Here is a 22,089-nt window from a genome sequence, read left to right as displayed (position 1 = left end):
AAAAGGGCCAAAACTTTCTGTGAATGAGAAAAAACGGTTTCATATTTTAGTTTGTCTTTTATGTTATCGCTCTCTATAATCAACACAATATAATAACAAAAAAGTTTATTTCCATATTAATATATAATTTTATTGTTAAATACAATCACTAATTGTAACACTTATTAAATAAATGACTTATTATTATAATTATTTATTATTATTTTCATCATTATTATTATTATTATTATTAAATGTCTTTATGGAGAGTAAATATTTAATCCAATAATAAAATAATGATAATAAAGATAATCGTGTAAAACGGTTAACATTTTGCGGTTACATAACTATAATATAAAGAGAGTGAAATTAAAAATTTATATTATATTTTTTATGTATTCAATTCAAATGTTTAATTAAACAAATTGTTTTAATTTTTAAATCCGAGCAGTGTTTTGTTTATTTTTAACATTTATTAGCTAATAAGCTATTGCAAAATAAAAACTAACAAAAATAAACTTTTATATATGGCATGTAATCTTAAATATTTTTTTTGTACACTTATATAAATCCACATCAAATATATTTATGTTTTTAAATATAATAGTTAATCTCTGTCTCTGGGCTAATGATTTTTTACCATAAAAGTAATTTAGTATTTATATTTATAATACAAGATGAAAAACTAAAACAATAGTTATTAAATATAAATTTAATAGCATTAAAACATTAAGCAACCAAACATAATAATATAAAACATATTGATAAATTATAAAACTTAATAAAAAAAAACTTTGTATACATAATATAATTTATAATAATAATTACATTACGTTATATAAGTATACGGTATATTATAAAATTACTTTTTGAATCATATACAATACATATAATGTATATAATTTATATATACACAGTATATATATATATGAATTGATGACCAGTTAGTATACAATAAATTTAATATATAATAAAATTGTAAATATTTTTTTCAGTTCAACAAACAGTAACAACAAAAAGCAACAGAAATTCATGAAAAATGAATAATAAATAATAATAAATGATTTTGAGTTGTGTTGTTATGTCAGTCACTGTAGTGTTATATACCAGTTATATAAGCAAACGCTTTAATTGTGAGCACGACTTTGACACGGCATGAAAGCTATCGGTGCTGTTAGGTATGTATGTATGTGTGTGTGTGTGTGTGTGTGTGTGTGTGTGTGTGTGTGTGTGTGTGTGTGTGTGTGTGTGTGTGTGTGTGTGTGTGTGTGTGTGTGTGTGTGTACAGTTGTGTACAACTATTTTGCATAATCTAATCGCCGCCACAATAAATACCCGTCCCTTACACATACATATATAGATAGGTTTAGACATTGATATTCACTACAGTATGTACTTTATTATAAATTTATAAATAATAAACAACAACAACAACAAAACATTACAATAAATAGTTGATAATATTGGACTCATGGTATCAACTCATATCACCCATACCTGTGTGAGAGAGTATACCTTAAGTTTACAATAATTATTGCTATTTAAAAACCCCTCTCACGGGTCACTCTGTATTTCACAAAACAACTATTTCTTTATTATTAATATTGTATATTAATATTACTCGTTTTTAACCTAAACTTTTATTTATTACAATCGCTTATCATAATAATTATTAATATTATTGTATATTCATATTTTTTACAGTACATTATCACTTACAGGCACTTGTAGTTTAACTGGCCGTACCAATGTACTGTATAGAGTATAAGGTATATTATTTGACTAGTTTAATGTCATGTTTTTCAAAAATAAAATAAAATAAAATTATAAAAAAGAAAACATTTATTTATAAATAGTTGTTTTTCATTATTATATGTAAGTGTTATGGCTTTTAATAATAAACATAGAATTTATTGAAATTGATTTTTTTTGAAGAAATAATTTTATCTTCAATGAAAAAAAATTACACTTCAATCTCAAAGTCATCCCTCGCTATCTCATGGATTGATAGATGCAATAAATATCAGTCCAAAGAAAGAATAAATGTATTTATAGACAATTTTTCTGAGGATTTAATTTTTTTGACTGTAATTTAAAGTCCAACTTGTTTTGAATGTGTAATATATATCTATATATAAATTTATATAGAAATTACTTCATGTTTTCAATATTGATTGCCAATGAATATAAAATAGTATAATAAAATGTGTTATTTTTTCTCAATCAATTTTGTTGTTGCATTTTGATATTATTTGTAGCATTTATTTTTTTTGATATCTATAAGAGTCCTCAATGTATGTCTTCAATTTCAGTTCATCAATAGCACAGTTTTATTATCATTACTACACTATAATATTATATCATAAGATATAAAAAGGTATTTTGAAATATAAGCACTTTTTTCTTTTAACATCATAAGTGGATCCACGAGTTTTACGATTACATTCATACACAGACAATAAATATTGTATATATTATATATAATATTGATTGTAATCAATGAATATTACTAGAAAATTATTTTTATTTTTTTATCAATCGTTATACATTATAGTATTATTTTTATTGCTATGTTATATATCTCTAAAACTTGTGATAACTTTTATGAAAAGTATGTTAAAAAAAACTTTTGGTCCAAATTCATGTAAATACTGTATATATGATACATTATATTAATACAGTATATGCTATTTATCATAATAATAAATTTTTATTTATAAATAATTTTTTCCTCTCAATCAATGCATAAACCTCATAATAGTGTAATAAATTAATTATTTATTTTATTTATACAAATTATAATTCATTGATCCATAGATTTTTTCTATTCATTTATCTTTTCACTGCATTCATCAACACATATAACACAATACAAACAATATATATGATAAAAAAGTTATATAACATCACATCTAACATACCGTTTTCAATGTAATAATAATTACAATAATAATAATAAATTCAATACTAAAACATAATAAAAAAACAAAATTTTTATTGTATGCAATATACGGCAAACACATAATAGTTATAAAACATTTTTTAATTTTATCGCAACCAATCATACGTTTCATTTTTTTTAAATACTAGAAAAAGAGGTTTTTAATTGTTTTTACAAAAAAAATTTATTACAATATATTTTTAAAAACTTTTATTACAATCGCTTATATAGTATTTTTATGCACGAGTATACATGATATTTGCATGTGATTCATGCTTATATATATGCCTTATCGGAGCACAGGTAGTCTAAGTGATAGGCCGTTAATAATTGGAATGCCTATGAATTTTATAGTACACCAGAAAAAAACTTTTATTTTTTCGGAAAAATATTTTATGGCAAACCAAATAACTTTTTAAAATAATCATAAAGTTTTCTTAAAGAGTGCAATAAATGTCTGGCAATTATTATTTATATTTGAAGGCTTATAACGCTATAGTAAAGAAAAACTAAAATAAAATTTTGTGAAATAAAAACAGAAATAATAAATATATAAATAAAAAAACAAAATTTTTAATACCTTATTGAACTTTCAAATGGATTTCAATTGATTAAAAATCTATCAAACAGTTAATAATAATATGTGATATATCTCTAATATATTTGATTTGAATACAATACCCATTGCATGAGTTTATAATATACAAAAAAAATTATAAATCATATATAATTTACGCAAAAAAATTAAAAATTAGGAAAGAAATTATATTACAATTGTTTAAATGGTTTTAAGGATTTAATAAATTTAAGAAAGAAAGAAAGAGAGAGAGAGAGAGAGAGAGAGAGAGAGAGAGAGAGAGAGTAACTATTGGCCTGTTGTTAAGTAATAGCCCCATAGCCCTATCCATACGGATATGCCAGTTATATTGGCGAAAACAGCAGGTGCTTTATTTATCTACCAGTGCTTGTAATCAATTGATAACAATCGACATTCCATTAGAGAATATGCAATATATTTTAAAATATTATATTATTAAATAAAAAACAATACAAATAGAAAAAGTATGCTTTTTTTCTCTCTCACTCATCTCACTATTAAAAATAGAGATATGGCTTATGGTATTTAATTTATTTATTGTTTTAACAATTATTATATTAAACAAAAAAACACACACACTATGGGGAGAGAGTTAGTGAGTTATCTCTATATGAAAAAAATTAACAAACTTTATATTTTAAACAACAATAAATAATTATTTAACACATGTAGAGAGATAGAGATAGGTATAGATAGGGGTAGTGTTAGGTTTATCTATTTGTTTTAGTAGGCATAACTTGGGTCAATAGTTTACAAAACAAAACATTTACTGTAAGTTTCAAGTAATTAATTTTATTTTTAATATATTATTAGTTGATGTAGCAATTGGTTTGTACCGTGAAAAAAGTAATGGGAATTTAAAAATTCAATATTTAGATAACGTTTTATAAAACATGAAATAGCATTACAACAACAAAATTTGCTTATTATTATTAGTATTACTATTATTATTATTATTATTATTTTCATTATCATTATCATTATAAAAAATAGTGGCACTCATTACAAGTGGCAGTGAATGGGAGTACAAAATGCATGTGAAATACAAAAAAACAGGTGAATGTTGAACACCATTGTTGTCATATAGTTTGTATGTATCAGTTAGTTATAATAATTTTGCAATGAAAAACTTTTTTATCTGTGAGTGGGATTTCTTCAACCCGAGCTCAGGGATGTTTGCCGGCACACACACATACATACATACAGGAATAGCTCAGTAATCAATCTAAAGCCAGAGGTGGCTAATCATGAATACCAAGAATACACATTATTCACCATTTATTTCAACTCTAACTCTAACTTCAACTCTCTCTCTCTCTCTCTCTCTCTCTCTCTCTCTCTCTCTCTCTCGTCCTCTCTATCATTGACGATATAATCAATCATTTTATTATTGTTATAAATCTTAATACAAACAATGAATCTCTTGAAATATACATACATATTATGTAATATAAATGAAAAATACAATGGCATATGCTATCTATGATATATACTGTACAATAATAAGTAGTATACACAGTATATATATGTAATACAATTGTGAATATCTTTTATTGTAATTTTTTATACTGAGAAATATTTGGTTTAAATATATTTTACCCTACATGTCCTGTCTTTCTCTATCTTTCCTAAAGTTAACCCACCAGTATCTGACTACTCGCCCAATTGGTTATGAAAAATAACACAAAAAAAATTAAATCCTTTAAAACCCATTTTAGTTGATTACTATAAATAGAAATTTTCTCATTATATGACACACAGAGAGACGAATTGAAAATTTTATTTATTATTATTATTTGAATATTCATTTGTTTTATAAAATGAATGAATGGAAAAACAATAAAAAAAATTTTTTTTTACTACAAATAATAATTACAAAAATAATTACTAAATATTAAAATAATTTTTCCCCCGTAACTAATAGTCCGAAAGGTTATACAGTTTTTAAGGCGATGCTTAAGAAAGAAATAATATATATATTATATATAAATATCATTGAACTCATCTGCTGTGAGATTACAAATACATTTTCATTATATAATATAAATGTTATTTTTATATATTTAAGTCCTTGATATTAATGTATGTGTTTTTACAAATTGAAGTTTTGAAAGAAAGAGAGAAAAAAAATCGTTTTAATCATTACTATCCAATATATATTATATAGTATTATATATATATAGTAATCACTACTTGTGTGTGTACTATGAGTATGATGTATGGTATGGTATTTTGTAGAAAAATTATAGTAAATGAGTGAAAAATTTTGTGTGGACTGACCCACAAATGTGATGTGTTTTTTAAGTTTACACAAAATAGTATAGTATGTGAAACCAAAAGTTAAATCGAGAGTGAAATTTTTCAAAACGTTTTCATTATAAAAAAATGTATATTTTTCAAGTTTTGACAACTATTTTTCGCCATATATTTTATGCTTTTTTGTTGTTGAGGGGAGTGAGTAATTGTAGTGTATGTGTGAGAGAAAGAGAAAGATATAGCACCGGTATGTTTTGTGTGGTGAGGCCTAATGTGGGCGCAGATTTGGATTTTGGATTTTTGTTTCTTGTGGTTGAAGTCTTAACAGTCATCGTTATGAGCCTTCAGAGAGCTGATGCTTCTTATATATATATATCTAATAAATTAAGAGAAAGGAAAGAGAGGGAGAGGGAGGTGTTCAGAGAGAGAGAGAGAGATGGAGAGTCACTCTATGATTGCATAACAAATTGGCTTTGATTGACAAATACACTAACATTTAGTTTATGTTTCATTTTGTTTGATTGATATACTGAATAGTGCATAGAAATTAAGAGAAAGGAAAGTCAAAATAGCTTTTAAAACGATAAGTCTCTCGATTTTCTCTCTCTCTCTCTCTCTCTCTCTKTCTCTCTCTCTCTCTCTCTCTCTCTCTCTCTCTCTCTCTCTCTCTCTCTCTCTCTCTCTCTCTCTCTCTCTCTCTCTCTCTCTCTCTCTCTCTCTCTCTCTCTCTCTCTCTCTCTCTCTCTCTCTCTCTCTCTCTCTCTCTCTCTCTCTCTCTCTCTCTCTCTCTCTCTCTCTCTCTCTCTCTCTCTCTCTCTCTCTCTCTCTCTCTCTCTCTCTCTCTCTCTCTCTCTCTCTCTCTCTCTCTCTCTCTCTCTCTCTCTCTCTCTCTCTCTCTCTCTCTCTCTCTCTCTCTCTCTCTCTCTCTCTCTCTCTCTCTCTCTCTCTCTCTCTCTCTCTCTCTCTCTCTCTCTCTCTCTCTCTCTCTCTCTCTCTCTCTCTCTCTCTCTCTCTCTCTCTCTCTCTCTCTCTCTCTCTCTCTCTCTCTCTCTCTCTCTCTCTCTCTCTCTCTCTCTCTCTCTCTCTCTCTCTCTCTCTCTCTCTCTCTCTCTCTCTCTCTCTCTCTCTCTCTCTCTCTCTCTCTCTCTCTCTCTCTCTCTCTCTCTCTCTCTCTCTCTCTCTCTCTCTCTCTCTCTCTCTCTCTCTCTCTCTCTCTCTCTCTCTCTCTCTCTCTCTCTCTCTCTCTCTCTCTCTCTCTCTCTCTCTCTCTCTCTCTCTCTCTCTCTCTCTCTCTCTCTCTCTCTCTCTCTCTCTCTCTCTCTCTCTCTCTCTCTCTCTCTCTYTCTWTCTCTCTCTCTCTCTCTCTCTCTCGATTCTCTTTATTTTTCTTTCTCCTCAATTCACTATTCACTCAACCATATTATTAGTCATAAATTTTATGACAAATTTTCAATCAGTACTCAAATTGTTATTGAAAAGAGAGATTTTTAAACGTTGTGTTGTGTGGATTCAAATAAAATGTTTCACATGACTTATACCGTATAGTGAAAGATATGGTTACTGTTTGTGTGGTATATATACCGTATAAATGCTTTTAAAATAAAAAAGTTTTTTAGCCACAGATGTTGATGCGATGTCTGGAGATTTATGAGTAGACAAAAACTAGTATTAGAATTATATGGGAGTTGTAGTACTTGTATTAGTATAGTATAGACGAAATGGAAAGGGAGTATAAAAATTTGTTTTAATTTGTTTCCAATAACTAATATAACTAGTCTTCAAACTTTTTATACATATACTCTATAATATTGTACTTAAAGTATAACCGGGTTTAAAATACAGGAATATATGTATAACACAAATAAATGTTTTATACAATAAAAAATGAGTTTTTTCCCATAAGTTTTATTGCCATCAATTACTCTAGAAATTTTACTATTTATAATCTATGTTTTATAACTTTCTCTATCTCTCTCTCTCTCTCTCTCTCTCTCTCTCTCTCTCTCTCTCTCTCTCTCTCTCTCTCTCTCTCTCTCTTATTATATTGTGGTGGCGGATGAAATCAACAAGAGAGAGAGAGAGAGAGAGAGAGAGAGAGAGAGAGAGAGAGAGAGAGAGAGAGAGATTATTACAGATATGGATAAATGTATAATCATTTGTAAGAATACAATAACCAGTAAAACTACCAGAAATGACAAGTAATAAAAAGTAATTTAATTTTTATATGTATGTATAATACTGTATATAACTTAAATAATTTTAAGATAAAGTCACACCCATTACACATAAATATATAAAGTGAGAGTAAAGTTTTAAAAAATCAGTCAAATTTATTATTATTATTTTTACTATCCATTGAACATTAGATTATTTTTGTTTGTTATATTATATAATTATTATTATATTTGTATTATATTATTATTGTGGGTATTATTGACAAATTGTGAGATAGAGAGCAATAATTTTTACAAAACATTTTTAGAAATTATCTAATTTTATTGCTTTATTGAGGCCAACCAGACTGGGAGTCCAAATGCCATTGATCACTGGGCTCAGGGAGCTAACTGTGCTGTAGATTTTGAATTATGGGAAATCATTTAACACACACACACACACACACACACACACACACATTCAAAAAATTTAAGACTCATTTTCTAATATATTTTCAATGCAACTATCCATACAATCGATCATTCAATCAGTGTTTTCTTTACCAAAAAAAGTTTAATTTATTTTTATTACATTTGCATTGCTATCTCACTATATATATAATGTATTATTTGTATGTCTCTCTGTATGTGTGTTTTCAACTCCCTTTCCATAAAACGTCGTGTTTTTAGTCAACAACACTGCGAGAAAAACGAGATTTTTTGTGATTTTGTGTGAAAAAAGTGTTTTATTATACTAAGCGACCAAAAGATTTTCTTAACGGATAACACACTATCGGTAGTGAAGAAAAGTGAGAGAAAAAATATGCGAACCAATAGATTAAATGAATTGATTGTATGTTTTTGGGAGAGACACCAGAGATACTGTAGAGCACTGGGAGGGATAGGAGATGCCCGAAGACAGATATGCACATAATGTGTTGCATCGACAACACATATGTAAGCGTCGGACAAATGGGCGATACATTGAATGGCAAATTGATGTACCATTTCATTGAACTCTTGTGTCTTTACCAGTGCTTATGTATTTCAATAACACATTACTGAAAAAACACTGGCATAGAGAGGGAGAAAAACTTTTATATAATATAATAACACACATATATATATGCAGTTTGTTTTATATAAAATTTTTATTTCTCTCTCTCTCTCTCTCTCTCTCTCTCTCTCTCTCTCTCTCTCTCTACTAAAAAAGTCCATTGTATTGATTGACTCATCAAAAAGCATGTAATTTAAAGTTAATGCCTTACATAACACAACACATACGCACACAACATCGCCAATTGAATACCTGTGCAAAACGTTTTTCATAGTTTAATAACTGTATTTATATCCTATGCTATTATTAATAAAGAGAGAGAGAGAGAGAGAGAGAGAGAGAGAGAGAGAGAGAGAGAGAGAGAGAGGCACTTACTATAGCTTAGCTTTTTATTATTTAAATCAATGTTTGAATGACCGCTTCCAATGTTAATATAATAATAGTTCTCAACGTTAAACTCACGACAAAAAATAATTTTTTATTATTATTAGTGTTATTTAGTTTTACAACAAAATATTAATTCAATATTTCAATTCAGTATCTAATATATTATGCATAGAAAAGATGTTCCGCAAAAAAGATATATTAAATTTTTAATTTTATTTTTTGGATTTTTATTATCAAAAAAAACATTTTGTGTTCAATAACTTGTTGCAAATCTTACAACTCATTTATAATGTCTATATATACGGTATATATACTGTACTGTACAGTACTATCTATACATAACTATATAACAAAATATTATATTAAACTCAATAACAACAACAAAAATGTAGTTTTCAATTTTGTTTTATTATTATTACTATTAAAAATATTACTTGTTATTGTCCATTAAATAAAAATAAAATTATATATATATATATATATATATATATATATATATATATATATATATATATTAATATTATTACTACTATTATAATAATAAAATAAAATAATTTTTGATTTGAAATCTCTTAATTGAAATGATAAGTCAGACGTGTGTATGTATGTGTGTTAGAGAGAGAGAGAGAGAGAGAGAGAGAGAGAGAGAGAGAGAGAGAGAGAGAGAGAGAGAGAGAGATCATCATAATATAATATAAAAATAAAATAAAATTTCTATACTATAAATTGGTATATCTATTTGGTATTTCTATAGATTGTAATGTATATATCAATTCCCAAAAAGCAATTGATAAGAGAGAGTCTAAATTATAAAAAATAGTTTTTAAAAAATAATTGAAATTTTTCTCTTATTTTACTCTTCTTTCTCTGTTTTCTATATAAAAGAGACGGCAATAGTTGAAAGTGATTGATATAATCGAGAATTTGATTAAAAACTATTTTAAAAACTAATTAAAGACCCGAAAAAAGTTAAATAAGTATTTTCTTGTCTACGTTTGCACATCTATTGCTTAACATTACATACCTTTGCTTAATTGAAATAAGAGTTTAATTAATTGATAGGCTTTTAGTTAAAATTTTTCAAAATCTTCAAAGATATAGTACTAAAAGGGGGTGTAATAAGTCATAGTGTATTTGGCACTGAAAATAGTAATCATGTTTTTCTCATAAACACTTGAAAAACCATGATTTTTATAGTCAAATAACTTTTCAAAGAAAAAATCATTTACAACTATTTTACTTACAAATTATAAAAAATGAGTTAAAAAATTAATTTTATTTTTAAATAAACCACAGGATTAGTTACATCTATTACCCCAATGGCCCTAATAGGCACTCACTGGACACTAATTCATGATTTTGTTTCATTCAAATAATCAATTAAAATGAGAATAAAATTTATTGCACTAACGATTGAAAAATTTCTAATGAATAAAAATTATTTTTCTATTTTCATCACAAAATGAATATACTGTACATTAATTTTAATTTTATTAATGAATAACATTAATTAAATAAATTTTTATCGATAATGCATTTGCCTTTTTCTTAAAAACAAAATACTTGAACCTATTTATCTAAATAAATAAATAACTCATTTGCGCGTGTATTACAATAATACTAATATGAATCGATTTTTATCGATTGAAAATATTTTTGAAACGATTTTTGTTTTTTGACGTTTAAGTTCTCTATAAAAAAATAATTTAATTTTTTAGTCTAAAATATTGACTGCTTTTAAGATATTTTTTGTCATCATTTAGTACACTAACCGTTGAAACTATGTTACCTCAGAAATCAATCAATAGATCGGCTGTCAGTAATAATAGCGATTTGATGGCCAAAGGTTTTGGTCGTCTAAACATTGGTAATAGTGGCGATCAGTTTGACTATCGACAGATCATCACTGAATTGGATAGTATTGAGACCAGAATCGATCAATTGTTGGATCAGCTCTCAAAAATTCACGGTAGTTTTAAGATTTTATTGATACTTCGGTATTCAGCTTCGGTATATGTATTTTATTGATTGTTGTTATTTCACACATACATAGTTGAAACCGCAGTTTAAACATTTATAATATTCCTCACCTCCATTCCCTTTCCCACACACACACCACTACCTAACCCTCCACACCCACCCAAACCTAACTTAAAGTAATGAAATAGTGGTGCGTCTATTAATAAACTTAATTACTTTAACTGCGCGATTGATGCGACAATCAATCAATGCAATACATATACCCCTAAATTATCGACACTTAATGCAATGTCTGTCAAAAAAAATTAGTGAAAGGAGTGGCCGCACGGATTGAATTGGCCACAAACATCGAGACTGTGGATGTACTACAAGATATCAAATACTTGATCCAAGAGATGAACAAAGTCCAAAACAACTTGGAGTTATGTGAACTGAATATGCAAACGATGAATAATAAGACAAACAGTTTGTCCACTACTACTGGTGACGACATAGATAATGATGTCAACAAAATGTTGATGAAAATAGTAGACAAATCAAACCGATTGGCAGACACTTTGGATATGAGTCTCGACTAATATTTGGTTTAATTTTTAATGTATTTTTCAGTTTAGTTTAGCAAATATTTTAACATTAATTTATTTTTCTTAAATTTCAAAATATCTTTTTTAGTCTATTTTTTACCTCAATTTGTCAGAAATTATTTAATGTTTTCGATATAATTTATTTTATTAATACAACTGTTTACTACATATATATACGTGTTTTTAAAGAATATTTATATCAATATTTTTCTAATTAAATAAAAATAAATTAATAAATTTTGACTTTAATGATATTTTATATATTTTTTTTATTGATTTTAGTAGTGATTATAATGAAAGCACCCGACAGTCAGGTAAACATAAAGAGAAAGTTGTCATAAAATAAAATTAACAAAATTGAAAATTTCAAAAAATATACTGTAGTTTATAGAAAGGTAAAAAACAAAGTTCAAAATTTAATTGAATGATAAGATAAGCACAAAAAAACTTAAATGAAATTAATTTAATTTCAAACACTTATTGATGGTATAAGTGTTTAATTTAGTGGCAGTTTTTTTTTGAGTATAAACTTTATAATAAAAAAATAAATGTATTTTATGTTTTTAGATATACTTATATCACGCGCACCGTATGGTATGAGTCGAGTAAAATTCAATTAAAAATAATGCCTTCAAATCTATAAAAATAAAATAAAGAGTATATAGTTGGATAATAACCTTTTTGCATTGCATACCTGTCCATTGCATTAACTCTCTCTCTCTCTCTCTCTCTCTCTCTCTCTCACACACACACACACACACACACACACACACACACACACACACAATGTTTAATTCCCGTGAAAAATGTTATTACATAAATTTTTTTTTCAATAGTAAAAGAAAGTGAATCTAAATATAAAACAAATAGAGAGTCACTTATATATACAATAATATATACTCTATTATATAATGTATTGTTTAGTGTATGTTAACTAAATCATTGCAATAATTGTTGCAAACAGTGGGATCCATTTAAAATGGGCAAACATTGGTGGGGTGTTCAGAGTCTTAGTAGTAATCTTTTTAAGCGGAGGAAGGGGTGGACACGCAATCATCGGACATACCTAAGCACTCAATAATTGAAAGTCCATATGATTTGAAACAACAAACAAAAAAATCTGTTGTTAAGTCTTGTAGTCTTTAAGTCTAAATAAAAGACAAGAGTTTTCTTTTTTTATTTTATTTTTTTTTCTCTCTCTCTCTCTCTCTCTCTCTCTCTCTTTCAAAATAACTAATAAAATGCTTGTATTTGTGGGAACTTTACTTTTCTTTAAGGAGTGGAAGTGATTACAGGAATGTGAAACACGAGAACTTATATACAGTGATTGCAGTCATAGTTTGACTGTATTTTCCGCTTCAAGAGTACAGTGAGTGAGAGAGAGAGAGAGAGACATACAAAATGCTATTCATCTGTGAAATAGTCCTAAAACTGATGGCACTTATAATTTTTAGGAGCGCTCACATACACACACAGACACACACACACCACACCACTCACGCAATACTCCTATTCCCCAAATAGTTAGTTTCACTTTATGTTGAGACACGCTATGGTTTTGTTAGACGAACCAACCCTTCTCTACACACAATTATATAGACAACTACTACAGTATAGTAAATACAGTACACACTTGAAATAGCACTGAAGTGTTCACTGGAAATATATGTGAGAATTAGTAGACGTCTTCATCAGTGAACAGTCGGTCGAGTGGTGCTAAAGAAGCTGCAAATGAACAGCAAAGAAGAAAAAGGTTGCGATAAAAGTTAAATAAATATTAAATTGAATTACGAGTTAATGTCTTAAATGATGACAAAATTATCGCCACTTCAAGACAATGATTTCCCATAGATATAAACTAGTATATGGTTTAGAAGTGACCTGTCATATGACACCCTATCACTGTGTATCTAACCCTCTAAGTGGGGGTTATTTAATGTTAAAAATCTGGAAACAATCAAATCAACAAATAATACTAATACTAAAAATTAACTTAAATTTCAATTTATGGATACTATTTCCAAGAAATGCAATTAACAAAATAAGCTATAAATAGCATATGTATTACACACTTGTTGGAGTTTATTAGGCAAACATTACACTTGTTGTAGAGAACTGGTAGATAATGATGAGAGGGTTCAATTAAGGTCAGGGATCTCTCCAATTGCCTGTAAAATTATTATTAAATTTATCGCCAAATATTTTGTCAACTAATGTAATTTATTTTTTAATTTCAAAAAAAACTTTGTTAATGATTTTATTCTCTCTCTCTCTCTCTCTCTCTCTCTCTCTCTCTCTCTCTCTCTCTCTCTCTCTCGTATCACTTAATTGGCAAAAAAGTATATTAAGCAACAAATGCATTGTAATTATATCATTGACTGTAATTTAATTACTATTTGAACAATTATTTAATATTATTATTTATTTATTTTTTAAATTGTTTACCTCTAGCTATTCAACAATTTTTTTAATGAATCTTTAGACAAACATTGAGAAAGAGAGAGATGATTGCATTGATTATGAGATACAGAGTTTATATAAATTATACTATTACTAACCAAACCTCTTTGAAAATTACTATAATTTATTATTCAATAATTTATATATTAAATTATTTTAACAAATTTTTTGTTTGCATATGTGTGTGTGTGTGTGTGTGTGTGTGTGTGTTTGCATATATAAATTAAACAAATTTTATTACTTGTCAGCCCCAAATTAGTTGATGATTTCATAAAACAATTTTAAGCTAATTATCAACATTTATAAAGGTTTCAATAATTTTTAGTTTTTGATATTATAATATTATGGGATATTATACATTTTAATATAATTTAAATAATATTAATAGTTATTTTAATCAATAGCTGGTTTATTTTAATTTTGATTCATTAAATATGGCATAATTTGAAATGTCAAATTAATTTATGGTTATGTATATTTGATGCAATTATCACTTTAATATTAATTGATGTATATATTGATCAATTAATTGATTCACTACCATATATGTAAAACTATTTGGGAAAATAAAACAAAAGCAAACAAAAAAATAATGATATTTTATTTGAGTATTTTATTATTATATTAATCTATAACAAATTATCTCTTATTTTTTGTTAGCATTTTTGTTATTATAATAATAATAAATAGTTGAATATATTATTATTATAGTCGTCCGGTTGGTAGTGGAGTCCCGTTTTGATGACAGACTCGATCCATGAAATAAATTGCAATATTATCTCTAATCTCTTGTAATCAGACGACTTAATCACTGGAAAGCCGTTATTAATAAAAGTCATTGATATGAGTGCTTTCATGAGACCACCCTTGGGATTGCAACAGTTGTTGGCCACATATTTGAGCGCCGGTATGCCACCCGTGTCCAGTGCCGTCTCAAACTTATTCCAGTAGTTTTTTGGCAAATTTGCTTCAATATATTTTTTGATCTCTTTTTTATCGGTTGTCTTCTCGATGTACGTCAATATATTGCAACAAACTTTCTGTATGTCGTTGTGTTTGGTAATGGCTTTGCACTCATACAGTGTCTCATTGATCCGCTTCTTGTATGTCATCGATTCGGACAACGAATCAATTAGTGGATTGTATTTGATGTGATATTTGGCGGTCAACTCGTGGATCAATTGATTAGTCAAACTGTCAAAAAACTTTTTTGACAAAATAATAAATAATAATTTTTTGTTAGTATTTTAAGTTAATACACAAAACTATGTACAGTATATGTACAGTAGTTATAAACAACTAAACAAAATAATCTCAATATCAATACATTATCTGTAATCTCGTAAAATATATTTTTAGATTTCATATCTTCAACAAAACGATTATAGGCATCAACTATTTGTTGCCATTTGTCATCATCAATATTATGATTAAGAGTGTCCAGGTCATTATCATTACTTTCAATAGCTTGTTTAATTTTATCGCTTATCTCCCGGTGCAAATTAGAAAGATCTATAAAAATTGATTATCAATTCAAATATGTTATATAAATAATAATAATTAATATAATTTATTAGCAAAAATAATAGCAATTTTTTGTAGCTATAAAAGTGCACATACTTTCAATATTATCACTTATCCTTTTAGCTAACAGTACTCGACTCTCACCAAAAAACTTGTTATTATTATTAAGGTATTCATCAAATGTTTCAAAATTTTTGTTACCATTAATTTTCTCATTTAGTTTATTAGTCTAAACATAATAATTATATGATATATATATTAATTTTTCCATAAACTAAAAAAAATCATAAAAATTTATAGTTATATTAAATTATAAACACAAAATTCAAGACCTCTGGGCTTCAATGAGCAAATAAAACTTGATTAATAAATAACTATTAGTAAACTTTAAGATCAAATTACTTGAAATTTTATGATAAATTTTTTTATAGTTAATAGATTTTTACATTATTTTTGCTAATTTTTAGATATTTTCAATTTAGAATAATTACTGGAAAATTTACTAGGAAATTTACTTTATCAAGTTTCTTAACTAACAAATAAAAAAACCGATGCATAAAACAAACAAAAAATCAATAATTTTTAATTATCTAAAAAAGCTATAAAAATTAATTAGATTTGCATTTGATTTACATTATTATGAATTCTTTGATAGAAATCATTAACTTTTTCATCAACGAGTTCACCGTAAGTATCGCTTAATTTATTTTTGATATACTCATCGACACTATTGAAACTATAATTATTGGGCACATGAAATACATCATTGAGTTTGGATGAAATTAGTAGTCGATTGTTGAATAAAAATTTGGCAACAAATTGGATGATCTGAATGTCATCGATGATTGATGATTGTGTCTCATGTAAGACAGTCACACAGATAATCAATAAACAGATCAATTGGTTAGACATACTGTATTTGCTTCACTGTTGTACAGCTCCGGGAGCTGTTTTGTTTGATGCAAACAAATTAGACAAAATTTAATGATACTTTGTATTTTTAATTACTATAAATAAATTCAGTTCCTTATATGACTCCTATAGACGGATACGATTAATATAAACTTCTGTAAACTTTACCGTCACCTGTGATGATAACAGATCCAGTGCTCCACTCGTGTCAAACAAAAAACTACTACTAATCGACAATTATTAGATGACAATCATATCAATTCAAACCAATTGGATGACACACCAGGTGTTCAAAGTTCCCAAAAAGTGTCCCTTAATTATACAGAATTATTATGTCATTATCATTGATAACTTTATACTACTGTATATAAAAACAAAATATTTTTCACATAATATTAAATGTAATTGTTTTTTAAAAACAAACAATTACCGTACATATAGAGTAATATTTTAATTTTAAAAAAACCTTCACTTAAAGCTAACCTTTTAAATAATTACGGATATAATCATTGCTAGTATAGTAATAAATAGTTAATTATTTATATCATTATCTAAAAAATATTTGTTTTTAAAATAGTTTGAACTGTTTTTTACAGTTATAATACTTTTTAAAAATCAGATTAATTATCAATGCGGTAGTAATGTATATAAGGATTGACTGTACTATTAATACCTGAGTCTTAAACCATCTGTTCAACAAAAATTATACAAATAATTACTCATATATTTTGCAATTGATTTCAAATTAGCCAATTTGGAAGATATAAAAAAATTATAGTACATTATTCTCATAAAAATCTATATAATTATGAGTTTATTATTTTAATTTTCAATAATAACTTTTGATTTTATTTTCAAATATCATCTGCCAATTGATATCTCATTGGATCCCATTTTGCATAAATAGGCTTAAAGTTAAATATATCTGGATGTCCGTAATGTTTAAGATCTAAATCACTTTTAGACCATTGAAACGGTGGTTGTTGTTCAGTGGTGGGCCCACACACGGCCAACATTTCCAAATTCAAAACCATTGAAGAGTTGGTCATCTTAGCATCGGTGGCACCCTCTCCATAGTGACCCCACCAAGAAAACGGATACTTTCCTTTGATATCATTTAGATCATTGCGGGCAGCAATGGTCAGAGCAGATGAATATGGAGGACTACAGGTCTGGTTATAGTGACTGCATTGAGATAACGGATCGTTTTTGAAATCATTATATCGCATAAATGCATACAATGTCTTCATATCGACAATCTCTGAGTGGTTTCGACGGAATATCATAGCCCGAGCCGTCTCAGTGTAACTATAAAATGGTCCAAATTTTCGGGCCATATCAGCATTGCCAGATATATTATATAAATCCTTAAAATATGGCACATTATACGATCCCCAATATCCCTGTGCTCTCAGCACAGGTGTCACATCTTGAGCTTCCATTAATGATGGGAACTGTTCAATAATCCAAAGCAAATTATTGGGTAAATCTGCTACTTTGGTACCCTTTTTCCATAGTTTATAGTCAACTATCATAAATTGGTTATTATATGTACCGCTATTATATGGACTAAATAAATCTGTCCACTCTTTGCCCGAATTAGCCAATCGATTGGCCACAACATTGCGTGCAAACTCTAAGATTGAATTATTTGCTCGTATATTAGCCAATAAAGACATATTATAATTTTGATTTGTGGTCTCTTGAACTACCAGTCCAGAGGACAGTACATAATAGTCATCACCGGAGAGTACAGATCCGGGATTTGACGAAAAAGAGACCGAATGGCCGGCTATTCTTTTTGTGAAATTTGATTTAATAGTATTGAATGCAAAACTATATTTCTTGAGCACTCTTAGCATAGTTTGATAAGTACTCCACGTATTGTGTGACACATAAAGATCGCTGCCGTCGGCCAACGGTTTAACAATTGCCGAACAGTGGTCAGTGACCCGAATATTTTTTTTGAGTAATATCTGTTTCAAATTTGACAACTCTGAACCAATATTTATGAACATTAATTCATCCAAATATTGACTTTCGGGTGGATTTTTAATATTATTTTCTATTTTCCACTTATTATAGCCCTCCTGTAAACCCCTAATCTGTGTGTAAATCAGTTTAATTTGATGCCAATAATCGCTGTTCACTTCTTTAGCTGCCATACTATCAACGAATTCATAATTACTTTTCATAAACTCTTTGAGTAATTCACAAAAAGTGCTGTTTTCGCAAAAGCCGTCGAAATTGTTGCGATAATTATAATGAATTAGTTGGCCAGTAATATAGCCCTCGAGAAAACCACCTAAATATGACTGGATATCATCGGTATAGTTGATATAAGTTTGTAACTCTAAGTTAGCCCATCTGTATATTATTAAACAACAATATATTAATATAATTTAAAAATAATTTTATTATAAAATAATTTGATTAAAATACCCAGTTTTGTTAACATTATTCTCGTATATAATCGAAGCTACCATTCCTTTCATAGGTGGTACTGTCCCATTGATGACACTATCATAATGTATTAGACCATCTTTGGTTATATAATTATATTTAAATGTATGGACACATTTATTTACTATTAGTGTCAACAAAATAATTGATAAAATTTTGATTGTCATAATGTGATATTATATTTAACTAGATTTATAACAAAAATTAGCTAATTATTAAAATAAAAATAATTATTTTAGATTACTTTAAGTTAATTATTTTTTATTTATCATAAATTATAAAATTTATTTGAAATTCATTGTCACATAAATGTCAAGAGTAGTTATTTTTTGAGATAAAATTTGTTTTGAGATAAAAATGAGGATCGATATGTGAGTATTAAACACACTGTACATAGAGTAGCACTGGTAGGTCTAGATAACTTTTACATTACTGTAATTAGCTATTAAATAAATTGAAAAAAAACTTTTTTAGCAAAACACCATATAGGGACAGTTATAAATTTTTGTTTAATTGACATTCCCGTATATGATATTAAGGTATGAATCCATTTGGATAATATATTGTATAATTATATTTTATATATTAAATTTTTATATGCATAAAAAAAATATTTTTGTAAATTGTCATTTTCATAATCAGTATAAACTTTAATAAAATTTATATCATAACTTTTCAAGTTTATACAAAAAATTTTACCATTTAGTATATCACAAACAATTAAACTAAAATAATGTTAATGTCATTATTATTTTTTTAAAAAAAAAGATAAAAATGTTATATTTGTTTAATAATAGGAATACACTTTAAATGATTGAAAGTAAATTTAATATGTTATAGTCTAATAAGATTTTAATTTAAATTATACTATGAATACTAATGAAAACGTTTATAATTAAAACTTTTATTTTAATAACATTTTTATATTTTCAAAACATTATTTTTTATTTTTTAATATCATCTGCAAATTGGTATCTCAATGGATACCATTTAACATAAATTGGTTTAAAATTAAAAATATCGGGCTGTCCGTCATGATTAAGATCTAAATCACTTTTAGACCATTGAAAGGGTGGTTGTTGTTCAGTGGTGGGCCCACACACGGCCAACATTTCCAAATTCAAAACCATTGACGAGTTGGTCATCTTAGCATCGGTGGCACCCTCTCCATAGTAACTCCACTCATCGATCGGATATTTGCCTTTAATATCATTGAGATCATTGCGAGCAGCGATGGTCATGTCAGCTGAATAGGGAGGACTACAGGTCTGGTTATAGTGACTGCATTGAGATAACGGATCGTTTTTGAAATCATTATATCGCATAAATGCATACAATGTCTTCATATCGACAATCTTTGAGTGGTCGCGACGGAATATCGTAGCCCGAGCCGTACCATTATAAGTAAAAAATGGTCCAAATTTTCGGGCCATATCAGCATTGCCTGAAATGTTATACAAATCCTTAAAATATGGCACATTATACGATCCCCAATATCCCTGTGTTCTCAGCACAGGTGTCACATCTTGAGCTTCCATTAAAGATGGGAACTGTTCAATAATCCAAAGCAAATTATTTGGTAAATCTGCTACTTTGGTACCCTTTTTCCATAGTTTATAGTCAACTATCATAAATTGGTTATTATATGTACCGCTATTATATGGAGCAAATAAATCTGTCCACTCTTTGCCCGAATTGGCCAATCGATTGGCCACAACATTGCGTGCAAACTCTAGGATTGAGTTATTGGCCCTAATATTGACCAATAAAGACATATTGAAATTTTCATTAGTTGTTTCTTGAACTACTAGTCCGGATGATAATATATAATAGTCATCATTAGAAAGCAAAGACCCGGGCGCTGATGGAAAGGATACCGAATGACCGGATATTAATTTTGTGAAATTTGATTCAATTGTATTGAATGCAAAACTATATTTCTTGAGCACTCTTAACATAGAGTTGTATGTATTCCATGTATTGTGTGACACATATAGATCACTGCCGTCGGCCAATGGTTTGACAATAGCCGAACAATGGCCGCGGGTTTTAATTTTTTTATTTAATAATATCTCCTCCAATGTTGACAACTCGGGTCCAATATTTATCAAAAATATTTCTCCTAAATAATCAGTTTCTGTCGTATTTTTAATTTTGTGTTCAACTTTCCATCTGTTATATCCTTCTTGTAATCCCTTTAATTGTGTATAAATCAAATCAATTTGATGCCAATAATTGCTATCACTTTTCTTCTTAATCATTGTATCAATAAATTGATTATTATTTTCGACAAACTTTTTGAGAAGTTCACAAAATTTTTTATTTTTACAAATATTTTCATAAGTGTTGCGATAGTTATAGTGAATCAATTGGCCAGTGATATAACCTTCGACTACACCACCCATATATGACTGGACATTATCGGTAAATCGATTAGAGGTTTTCAACTCTAGATTTGCCCAACTGTTCAAATAAGTTATAAATTGTTTGATTGTATAATATAATGATTAGATAATAATGATTAGTATAAATACCCAGTTTTGTTAACATTATTTTCGTATATGAGCACCGCTACCGTCTCATTAGTGACATCAGGTATTGTTCCGTTAATGGTATGACTCGTATGGATAACACCATCAGTGGTAATGTAATTATATTTAAATAAATAAACATTATTTACCAAAATTGACAGCAAAATAATTGACAAAATTTTCGTTTTCATGATTGATATTTAATTGTCAAATACAGTACTTAATTAAATAAATAAAACTATATTATTGAAAATCTTTTTTTTA

General features: G+C 27.7%; 3 protein-coding genes across 3 annotated transcripts; 1 reads left to right on the top strand and 2 right to left on the bottom strand.

Moving 5' to 3' along the window:
• Positions 1-11,004: 11,004 nt before the first annotated feature.
• Positions 11,005-11,937, top strand: LOC128961921 (uncharacterized). Its single transcript, XM_054308247.1, has 2 exons — positions 11,005-11,340; positions 11,661-11,937. The coding sequence occupies exons 1-2, from the start codon at positions 11,154-11,156 to the stop codon at positions 11,927-11,929; spliced, it is 456 nt and encodes a 151-aa protein (XP_054164222.1). The 5' UTR covers positions 11,005-11,153; the 3' UTR covers positions 11,930-11,937.
• A 5,748-nt stretch (positions 11,938-17,685) lies between these two features.
• LOC128961730 (putative phospholipase B-like 2) lies at positions 17,686-19,471 on the bottom strand. The gene is made up of 2 exons (XM_054307991.1): positions 19,274-19,471; positions 17,686-19,198 (listed from the first exon to the last, which is right to left on the bottom strand). Exons 1-2 carry the CDS (start codon positions 19,459-19,461, stop codon positions 17,686-17,688), a joined length of 1,701 nt encoding a protein of 566 aa, XP_054163966.1. The 5' UTR covers positions 19,462-19,471.
• Positions 19,472-20,238: 767 nt separating this feature from the next.
• On the bottom strand, positions 20,239-22,041 carry LOC128961729 (putative phospholipase B-like 2). The gene is made up of 2 exons (XM_054307990.1): positions 21,829-22,041; positions 20,239-21,757 (listed from the first exon to the last, which is right to left on the bottom strand). The coding sequence occupies exons 1-2, from the start codon at positions 22,014-22,016 to the stop codon at positions 20,239-20,241; spliced, it is 1,707 nt and encodes a 568-aa protein (XP_054163965.1). The 5' UTR covers positions 22,017-22,041.
• Between the last annotated feature and the right edge of the window lie 48 nt (positions 22,042-22,089).

This window comes from Oppia nitens, unplaced genomic scaffold, assembly GCF_028296485.1.
Source record: "Oppia nitens isolate AA-2021 unplaced genomic scaffold, nextdenovo-longstitch-racon4-pilon3 scaffold5_pilon_pilon_pilon, whole genome shotgun sequence".
Lineage (NCBI taxonomy): Eukaryota > Metazoa > Arthropoda > Arachnida > Sarcoptiformes > Oppiidae > Oppia > Oppia nitens.
This window is presented reverse-complemented; position numbering and strand designations above follow the sequence as displayed.

Coding starts and splice junctions, on each gene's coding strand:
- LOC128961729 (XM_054307990.1), bottom strand. CDS start 22,016: ATGAAAACGAAAATTTTGTCAATTATTTTGCTGTCAATTTTGGTAAAT. Junction 21,758..21,828: donor AATAATGTTAACAAAACTGG/GTATTTATACTA, acceptor TTATTTGAACAG/TTGGGCAAATCTAGAGTTGA.
- LOC128961921 (XM_054308247.1), top strand. CDS start 11,154: ATGTTACCTCAGAAATCAATCAATAGATCGGCTGTCAGTAATAATAGC. Junction 11,341..11,660: donor TCAGCTCTCAAAAATTCACG/GTAGTTTTAAGA, acceptor AAAAAAAATTAG/TGAAAGGAGTGGCCGCACGG.
- LOC128961730 (XM_054307991.1), bottom strand. CDS start 19,461: ATGACAATCAAAATTTTATCAATTATTTTGTTGACACTAATAGTAAAT. Junction 19,199..19,273: donor AATAATGTTAACAAAACTGG/GTATTTTAATCA, acceptor AATAATATACAG/ATGGGCTAACTTAGAGTTAC.